At 40.6% G+C, this 10386-nt stretch overlaps 1 protein-coding gene across 4 annotated transcripts in view; it reads left to right on the top strand.

Moving 5' to 3' along the window:
• Nucleotides 1-6815, top strand: part of MAP3K8 (mitogen-activated protein kinase kinase kinase 8) — a 21490-nt gene extending 14675 nt beyond the window's left edge. For all 4 annotated transcript variants that reach the window (XM_006924174.3, XM_006924172.3, XM_015598733.2 and 1 more), the window contains 4 exons: nucleotides 82-188; nucleotides 3771-3923; nucleotides 4636-4882; nucleotides 5830-6815. In XM_006924174.3, coding sequence (XP_006924236.1) covers nucleotides 82-188; nucleotides 3771-3923; nucleotides 4636-4882; nucleotides 5830-5960 — 638 coding nt within the window. In that variant the 3' untranslated portion in view covers nucleotides 5961-6815. The remainder of the gene's footprint in view (nucleotides 1-81; nucleotides 189-3770; nucleotides 3924-4635; nucleotides 4883-5829) is intronic.
• Nucleotides 6816-10386: the final 3571 nt, after the last annotated feature.

Genomic DNA, 10386 nt, shown 5'->3' with positions numbered 1-10386 from the left:
TTTGTTGTTTTAGACAACGTTTTCATTTTATTTAATAGGTATATAGATAATTTTATACTGAAAATTTTCCTCTTTTTGTAGCTAGCAACATTGTTTTCATGTCCACAAAAGCCGTTTTGGTGGATTTTGGCCTAAGTGTTCAAATGACTGAAGATATCTATTTTCCTAAGGACCTCCGTGGAACAGAGGTAATCCTATTCCTACATGAATAGTCAATATCTTATTAACGGTAAAAATAAGAAATGTTCTAGCATTGCTGCAAAAAGGGCGAAGAAGGGAAGAAAAGCCATCGCATTAAGTTATCATCACTGGAACATATGCAACAAGCACTGGCTCTGTGCCAAGTGCTCATTTTAGTGCTTTAAATGAATTATTTTATTTAATCCTTACAACAACTCTATTGTTGGTAAAGACTGTTATTATAGGCAAATACTATTATGATTCCCATTTTACAATAAGGAAATAAGATCAAAAAGGTTAAAATAACGTGCCCAAAGCTAGTTATAATTTGGGACTTGAATCCAGTTTTTCTGTGTAATATATAGTTATATATAAACACGTATTTATTTATGTATTTATGTATAAATACATGTTTATATATAAATTATTAGTGTAACTAAATATTAATGTTTTGGTTCAATTACAGACATAATTTTCATGGTCAATAATATTTATTCAGAACTGACAACATTTTAGGCCTATCTTTAATCCTAGAGATCTTATAATAAACCTCGAGTTTATTATAACATATATAAACCTTGCTGAAGATATAAACTATAATATTTGTAATATTTAACTCATTTGTGAAGCAAAAAAACAAAACCAAAACAAAACTTTTGTGAAACTAAATGAAATTCAAAGACATATAATCATGGGCTTTCAAATAATATATTTAATTTAATAGTCACGTTATTAGGCTAACTAGTTTATTCACGTCACGAGTATCTATTGAGCATCTGCTATGTGGCAAGCTGTTGTGGGTACCAGGGACGGAAGACCAGACAAGACCAACAAGGATCATGCCCTCAGTGGTAGTTCAGCAGTCCTCATTCTTTGGGAAAAGACCTGTGTTAAATTTACCTGAATTATTAAAATACCAACGGTGTACTTCACCGTTGGTTATGATGGGCAATGGGGTTGGATGCAACTGGGAAAATAAATGGGTGTAGAAGCTACCTCCTATGGTGGGTGCTTAACTATCAGCCTCCCAGCCCTATGCCCATGTCTCTACTGGAAGTGCCCTTAGAAAATGGAGAGAGGACAGTTGGCCACAGGATTTCTACATCAGTCTTGGTGTTCAACCAAATAACAGCCCTTACGCTCGCTAGTAGATGTGTTGCACTGAACTCAATTGTGGTGCCAAAAACAAATATCTTTGTTTTAAACCAAGATTCTGTAAGCCTTCTCTTAACTCTCTCAAAGCAAAGACTCTCCTGGGCAGCAGAATAAATCCTGGTTTTTGCTGATATTATTGAAGTTATTCTGGGAAATACTTGAGAGGGGATTCTTGATAGTCATCTTCGAGCAGAATAATATTCAGAAGAGAAAACTGTAGACTTTTTTTTTAAAGAATGCTTTAGCCCTCGGATCTTAAGAATACTTTACCAAAGCATAAAATCTAATAAGACTTAATGCTTATGACATGTGTTGTTTGGAAAATGTTCAGCATATTTTGGCCTTAGAAGTACAGATATGTGACACTCAACCCTTTTTCCTGGAGCCAGTTTGAGAAACAGACTATTTATGGTATTAAAGATGGAAAATACCTTTTTCTTCCTGGCAGTGTGATAAAATTGAACATTTTGTAATGTCTAGAGAAAGACATGCCTTTTCTGGGATTCTCAGATAAAGAATGTATGCTTGAGTAATGGATAGTAACCAAGAGTTTATTCCTGAATGGTATTTTGATTGAGTTATTTTACCAAATGTAAATTGCTACACTGGCTTTAGCATTTATAGTTATAAACTCTCTTTTAATAGATATATAGGGTTAATCTGGCATATATTTGATCTATTGTTTTTGAATTACATGGTGCAGAGAAATAAATAACGAATGTAAATAGCTAATCAGAATCACTTACAGTGTGGTCCTTTTTTAAAAATTTTTATTTTCTTAGTCTGTTTGGTCTTTGTGCAAGTTAACCTGTAATCATCACGTGCGCGCACGCACAGAGACACACACATACACACACACACACAGACACACACACACACACACACACACACACAGAGTCTCTTTCCTGTTCTAATAAATGTGTTGAGAGGTGAGAATCTTGACCCCTGACATGACACCTGGATTCCCTTGCTCCAGGGCCATGCTCGAGGGTGTGCACCTCTCAGAGAGCCTGCTGAGATCCCACCAGGCCTGTTTCATGCCTGCTGTCAGCCAGCCTGCAGACTTCTTGAACACCACACCCTGCTGCCCTGGCTCTCATAGAGCTTGAGGAAGCAGGAGCTCTGAGCCATGCGGCTCTGGGCGATCTGCCTGCAGGGCAGCAGCCAGGTCATCCAGGACAGGATGCTGTTGTCCCCAAGTGTGCAGTCAAATAGAGCCTGCAGAGCAGTAAATACTTTGCTTCATCCTTGTACTGGGGAAGGAGGTGGGCATCCTCTACTGACAGTTAATCCCGCCCGTTGCGTTTATTATGTAACTTTGAGATGCTATTTAGTAAGAAAGTCCTTCAGGATCTGTCTTGGCTTCAAGGGAAGTTTGAGAACAAGGAGCGTGGTTTAGCCTGTTTGCAGAGAGACAGAGACAGAGACAGACAGCCCGGAAATGTGTTGTAGGAAGAAGTTGAGTGGCATGTGGATGGGGAAACTGGGTAATTTCCCCAGTTTTTGTAAGCCAGTTCTTGTTTACTCTGAAATGTATTCTGGGAACACTTACCCCCTTCTCCATATTCAAATAACAGACAGTGTTAAAAACTTAAAGTGAAACATTGCTAGTTAGGATATTAACTACCATATGTGTGCACTGGCTATAAATACAGATTACTGGGCACCAGCATTTGCTTTTTTGCTCTTTCATTTTTGAAGTTTAGAAACAAACTTCTTAGAGAAACTTTCTAAAACTGGCCCTACTTTTCCAGTGTTGACTCATGAAACCAAACAGAACTTATACAGTGTTAACATGGCCTTGAATATTTTGTCACTGGGCTACGTGGAGGTAGAAATAAGAAGCAGTTCATAGAAATGGTTAATTAGGATCACTTTTACACCATTGCACTTTTTAATCTTCTCATCCAAGTAATGGGTATTAATACCTATTTCTTTTGCACTTTTTAATCTTCTCATCCAAGTAATGGGTATTAATACCTTTTATTACTGCAGATAATTAGAGGTTTGGCAGTTTAATAACAAATGAGGTGACGAAGTATATTTGTAGTGTCCATTTAAATATGGAAGGAACTGGTATATCAGAAGAAACATTAAATACCGATTAGTGCTTTGCAGAACTTTGGGTGGGAGTCGCGCTGGGGTCTTGGCTGCAGGCCCTTTGCTGCCAGGCCTACCACGTGTTCATTCAGTAGAAAAAGCATTCTTTGTCAGGCTACAGGGACACCTGGGGCCAGAGCTGCCAGGCTCCCCGAGGCCATCTGTGTTACTCTCCTTTGCTTAAGGGGACACAGCAATTACATGCTCTTCTGATAGGAAGAAGTCTGCAATAAGTATGGGACTGGCGGATGAGCCAGCTTTCAGAACGGGATTAGGGAAATGGAAACACAGACAATTGAGGGGTGTCAGACTGATGTTTCCTATTTCTTTTTCAGATCTACATGAGCCCAGAGGTCATCCTGTGCAGAGGACATTCAACCAAAGCAGATATCTACAGTCTGGGGGCCACGCTCATCCATATGCAGACAGGCACCCCTCCCTGGGTGAAGCGCTACCCTCGCTCAGCCTACCCTTCCTACCTGTACATAGTAAGTGGGGGTCAGCCAGGCCTGCGGGGAGAGGGGACCCCTACCTACTCAGGAAAGCCACTCTCCTTCCGATACCACTCACACCTGAGTGGGACGATGGTGAACTAGTGACCCATGAGAGACAGCTGAAAGTTCTTCCCACATGGAGAAAGCCCCATTCTCGCAAAGAAGGCATTGCTTTTTCAGAGGGAACTTACTAAAATATGCATTGGGCATAAATTATATGCTATTCCGTTAGACGCCTAATAATAAAATACCACTTAGTAGCATCAGAGTAGCATAACTCTTTGAGCCAAGGAAGTTGTATATTTCTTTGAACACTTTAAAGAAAAAGATATTGGATTATAGATCCCCATACCAGCCTGGTGTATAGTGAAAAATGCCACTCCCGTTTTACTGTTGAGCGATTTAGAGGCAGATACTTCCCCATTATGGCATAGTGACCCATGGGCCACTGTTTACATATAAAGCTGTCACCATTTATTCAAACCTAGCATGCGTCTTTGGCTGCACTGAACCAAAATATTGGTTTAACTCAGTGTCCTTAGGAAACTAAAGGGAAGCTTGATTCAGGGTCTGATTGTGTGAACTGTATTTGCTGCAGGCACAGGGTGGGAAACAAGTGACTTTGCAGGTCTCCTTACTAGAATACTTTTCCTGTTGAGGGGATATTTTTATCTCATTGATGCTAAGAGAGCTGGTTTGTCGATAGATCCACAAGCAGGCACCTCCATTGGAAGATATCGCGGACGATTGCAGTCCCGGCATGAGAGAGGTGATAGAGGCTGCTTTGGAGAGGAATCCCAATCACCGCCCCAGGGCAGCAGACCTACTAAAGCACGAGGCCCTGAACCCCCCCAGAGAGGACCAACCACGCTGTCAGAGTCTGGACTCTGCCCTCTTTGAGCGGAAGAGGCTGCTGAGTAGGAAAGAGTTGGAACTTCCTGAGAACATTGCAGGTATGGACACCTGCTGTGTGCACTGCGGCTGGCTGCTGGCTTCTCTTCTTTTTCTGTCTTCGTCACACCTCTGATGGCGTTCACGAAAGCACTCGAGGAAAAAACACGAAGTGACTTCTTGAGTGCCATAAGCTGTTTGAGAAATTTCAGCAGGTGTTAGCAAAAGAATTACAAAAGAAAAAGAAAATCGTATCTACCAGCAAATCATAACAGGTTTTCAGTGCAAATGTAGATAAAATGGTCATTGAAAGTTGCCTCGGACTTGCTTTTCTTGCAACGGAGAATATCATTTGCCTTTAAAAACAAATCAAGCGTGACAGTTTTGCTGTTGGTGATGAGTGAGGTTCTGTTTAATTCAGTTATGGTAAGCCACACCAATCTTTGGTCAAAAACCCCACGGCACTACTCTGCCCAGATAAAATATTGAGTTCGAAGTCAATTTGCATTTCCGTTTTTCTCTTCTTAAAATCTCTCTGCCAGCTGTGAATCTTTCCCATTTCGGAGAGTCAGTACGTGTTCCAGGAGTATGCATGGAGAGGGGTTTCTATTTTTATAAATAAAATCTGTGGCGTTCTTAATCCACTTAGGTCCAAATCCAGATGTCAAGCCTGGAACGCTTATTTGCATTTCTCCGCTTCTTGTCTGACTTTTCCGCATTTAAATCAAACCATCTGGAATGTTGGAAAATAGGCCAGTATTTCAAGCTAACTTCTTGCTGTCACTGATTCTCTCTTGAACTCCATCGTGCATGTCATATGACATAAACTAGCCCACAATCTCAACTCTATAACTCTTTAATAAAACCAGAGCTTGAATGCTGTTTCATTAGGCCCAATGTATTATTATTACATATATATATATTTTTTTTTTTGCAGGAAAAATAGGTGTTTATTATTGAACCCGTTCTCTGGTCATTTATTTTATTTTTTCAATGTTTCCCTCTTCAGATTCTTCATGCACAGGAAGTACTGAGGAATCTGAGATGCTAAAGAGACAGCGTTCTCTCTACATAGACCTTGGCGCCCTGGCCGGCTATTTCAACCTTGTTCGGGGTCCACCAACACTAGAATATGGCTGATTGATGATATCATTGGCTCTAAATTAAGACTCAGCATTTATATCCTGGAAGCTGATTCTGCTGACTCCACACAGGGGCTCCGTCTAGTGAATTGTGCCATTTTTTAGCTGGCAGTGTGGTCTCCCGTGACTCACGAATGTAACTTCACATAGCTCCTTTGTGTTTGATTTGTGGAGTTGCCCGGGTACCCACCAAGTCTAAAGGTTCTCATTTCTCAGGTGTTGTGACTCAAAGGAAGGAATTTGAATGTTCTTTGAAGAATCATTTCTGGTGACTTATTTCATTCACTGTGCACTTTGCTCAAAAGTTTAAAAATATCAATCACAGGGATAATATATTAGCCTAAAATTACTATTCTTGGTTCTAATTTAAGTATGGGAACTTCATTTAACTCAGAATAGTTGTTTTGTGTATATTGGTGTATATTTTATGATAACTCTTTGAGCCTTTGTCAATAGATTCTAGTATAAATTAAAAGTCGTTATATTTCGGGTGAATAGAACAACTTGAATATTGTGGCAATAAGCTGGAACTAGTGTCTTAAAAATGGCTAACTGATTAGTTAGGAGCCATGTGACAGCAGGCCACTAGTGACGGGTTCTGTTGTGTTCCTATGGAAACATGTTGTACCGTACATGCTATGCTTAAAACATTTAAAACATGATGTTTTGAATGTAGATAAAACTGTGTAAACCACATAATTTCTGTACATCCCAAAGGATGAGAATGTGACCTTTATGAAAAATGGAAACTTTTGTCAATTCTTAATGATGCTACTTTTGTAATTCCTATCACTCTATTTTCTTTTAAGCATTTGTATAATAAAATAGCATACTATGTATGTTTTATATCAAATACCTTCATGAATCTTTCTTCTATACATATTTTTAAGATTGTAAGGTATGTAAATATTCCTACTTAAAGTATGTTTTTACATCATAAATGAAACCAATACTTTTATCCAATGTGACTGGTCAAATCAACTAAATAAATAAATTTAGTACTTTGCCTTAATTATTGTGAAGAGTACGGTTCTCAACCAGGACTGGGGATGGGCTCTAGGGCTTGGGATATAGATTGGAGGGGAACATGTATTATGAGAGGCAAAAAATGCCTGAGAGCTTTGCAGATTGAACGTGCACTCCTAGCACTGCTGTATCAAGCCACTGTTGTCATCTGGATTGGGTCGCGTCCCTTTGGTAGGAAAATCATTGTGAGCCACTGGTTCAGGCTAAATGTAGAAAAATCATTGTGAGCCACTGGTTCGGGCTAAATGTGGTTCTATTTTTTTATCTTGTTTTTCTACATTTATATGACCTTGGAATATATGCTTGCATGCTCTGTGCCTATCAGTATTCGTCAAGTTAATAACTAATTTGCTTTTGTATAAGGTAGATTTCAATGACACCAAATGCTAAAGAAAACTGTCGGATGGGAGTCTGATCTGTCATTCACTGAACGAATAGTATTACATACATTGACGTGTGTTACGTAAAACACTGTAATCCTCACAACACACGTGGGAAAGACGCAGTTACCTCTGTTTTATTTTCAGAGAGGAGAACTGAAGCATGGTAACTTTATGCTCAAGATCACAAAGCAAGAGACAGCAGATATTTGAAACCAGGTTGTTCTGACGCCATTGCTCATACTCTGCTGACGTAAGTGATAGACCATCATAAATGATAGATCATCTCTGCACAGCACTCCCCCTGGGATTCAGGTCTCTAGATAAGGGCAGAGGTAGTTTTATCATGAAGCTAATGAAGCTTCTTCCTCAGGGCTCCCCATTTGCATGGGCCCCTCTGAGGCCCAGTACCCACTTCCAGACTTCCCGCCAGACCCAACAAAACCGGGACCTGGATCAAGATATCCAACTTTTGATGATTTTCATGAAAAGCGTAAACAGTCAATATGAATTGAGCTCTAGTTAACAAATTCCACTTGGAGATAAAACATTCCTTTTAAATAAATTGGAGCTCTCACGGAGAGAATCGGGGGTTTATTTTCCATGCAGTGATCTGTGGTGGTGGGGGCTGAGAAAGTGGCCATGACAGCTGCGAGGACCTGTGCACTGAGCCCTTGCAGAGCTGTTGACCTGGGAAGTCAAGAGTTGCAGGCTGGAAGGGGTCACTAGATAGAGAACCAGCTGGAGAGAAGCAATGCGGCCCTGAGTGGGTTCTGAGGAAATCCATCACTCACCTTCTTCTCAGAAGGTAAGCAGTGGGGCTATCAGGCTTCAGTGTATCTAGGACAGAATAATCACATTCTGAACCTTCTGCCCACCTTGATAATTCCCGCTTTAGGCAACAAGGCTTCTGATTGTTTGGTGGCATTGGGCTACATTACAGAAGATGGATGGGACCTTTCCAAATTGGGCCTCAGAGATCATCTTGTCTCAGCCTCTTGTCAGATAGATGGCTATGGAGAAATGCTTGCTGGAAGTCACAAGGCCAATGCTAGAGTGTCTTCTTATCTCCAAACCCCCTTGCGTTTGCCTGGAGATGTGCAAAACACGTGATGAAGACCACCTACCAGAAATTTGCTAGACCCGGTGGGGATTTGTCCAGCCTTGGAGAGATGGTTCCCATCTGGGCATCAGCCGGTGCATCTACACCCCTAACACTTAAGTTTACACTGGCTGCCTGCCATGTCACTAAGCACTGCAGCGGGTCCTGAAATGAGTGGGCCTGATTTCTGTCAGCCCCCTGTGTTCCTCTCTAGCGCATGCCCATTGTCTGAAGCCAACTGATCTATCGATAGCATATTTCTGTGATGCAACTCAGTTTGAAAGCCAGTGTTTTCTAGAGTAACTGGGGAATTTTTTTTTTTTCGTGATTTGCAATGTGATTGGGAGTAAGGCTTGGCAAGCCCTGTGGGTAGTGAGGAGGGAAACCACCCAGTGGGAGAGCAAGCTATTTAGTGAAAGGTTGAAACATTTTGGGGACCTACTATGGGCAAAGAACTGTGCTGGCCCCTGTAGGGGACACTAGTAAGAGTGAGTCCTAGCTCCTCTTTCTTATCCATTTTCTGCTGAAAGGAAGCACATTCCATTTTGAAATTATTAGAAGGTTTTTTGTCCCTGTTTGTTTCCAAAAAGACATTTTCGGCCAACCATTTATTTGCAGTTTTACCTTTTGTCTGTGAGCTAGATTTTTAAATGTCAATTTAATCTCAAATGCATGAGAAAATGATTACAATAACATGGTTTAGGCATCCACATCCGGTTTCAAAGTTTACTTTGAGCCAGAGAGAGGAGAGATACAAAGTAGCTGTATACAAAGCACTTTTGTACTAATCTGTGTGCACCATAGCAGGATTTCTGCTCGGCTCTCCCTGGGGGAGGGTGTGAGTGTGCACTCAAACTCCTGGCTCAGCTCAGCCCCAGGAGCTGCAGTTACCCCTCAACAGCTGCAGCTCGACTCGTCCCTCCCTAGGAGCTATAATTTCTTCCCATGTCATCTATATTTAATCCAGATATGAGAACTCTCTTTTGTCCCACTTCAAAATCAGAGTGAACTACACAACTCGGAACTATCACACGTGAGAACAAAGCATGTGCTTTATTTATTTTTAGTACTGGGATAAATTCTGGGTATTTAACCAATTAAGAGACATCCGATTCATCAGAAATTACAGAGATAAAGATGATAAAAAAAAAATTAAAAATACTGGCTATCTGGCTGCCCCGAGCTGATTTAATGAGATCCTGCTAATTCTGGTGACCATACAAGGGAAGCCAAGTGGAAATACGAACACTAGAATGAGCTAGAGAGCAAGTCACTCTCTCGTTCAGCTCTAAATCTGTGGAAGTACCTTGAGTTGGCCTAGTAATTGCGTCATCATACAAATAACACTAAAGATTAGAAAAGATATGGAATCGCTCTACAAATATTGGCTATTATTATTTTCTTTAATTCATGCTAAATTTTATCTCTGTGAAACTTAACGACTTCAGCTCAAACTTACACGAATGCAGAATTTCAGAAGTTAGAGATCGATCGTCTTATGTTTCACTGGTCTATTACAGCGATTCATTTATAAATTCTAACAGACTTGATTCTTCTGAGCCTAATTAACATTCTTCCAAGGCATCAAGGAGATGAAAAGAAAGAAAAATGCGTTCAGGAAAAAGAGAGTTAATGGCACTACTGAAGGTTTGGAGCTAGGAGTGGAATTGACTTCTGGTTTATCTTAAAAGCACCTGTATGGTGACTTTGAGCCCCCAGGCACTGATGCTAATGCAGGCTACAGGATGACAAGACTTGGTGCTGACAAGGTCTTCTGCCAACTTTTGGGCTTATGTTAAAAGAAAATGGCATAATCCCACAGGTACACACCTCCCCCCACACCTCTTTTTTACCTAGGTATTTCCCCTGCTTAGGAATTCAGGCCTTGCCAAAGATTTGCTCCCAAATAGGACAGA

This window comes from Pteropus alecto, unplaced genomic scaffold, assembly GCF_000325575.1.
Source record: "Pteropus alecto unplaced genomic scaffold, ASM32557v1 scaffold269, whole genome shotgun sequence".
NCBI classification, from domain to species: domain Eukaryota; kingdom Metazoa; phylum Chordata; class Mammalia; order Chiroptera; family Pteropodidae; genus Pteropus; species Pteropus alecto.
This window is presented reverse-complemented; position numbering and strand designations above follow the sequence as displayed.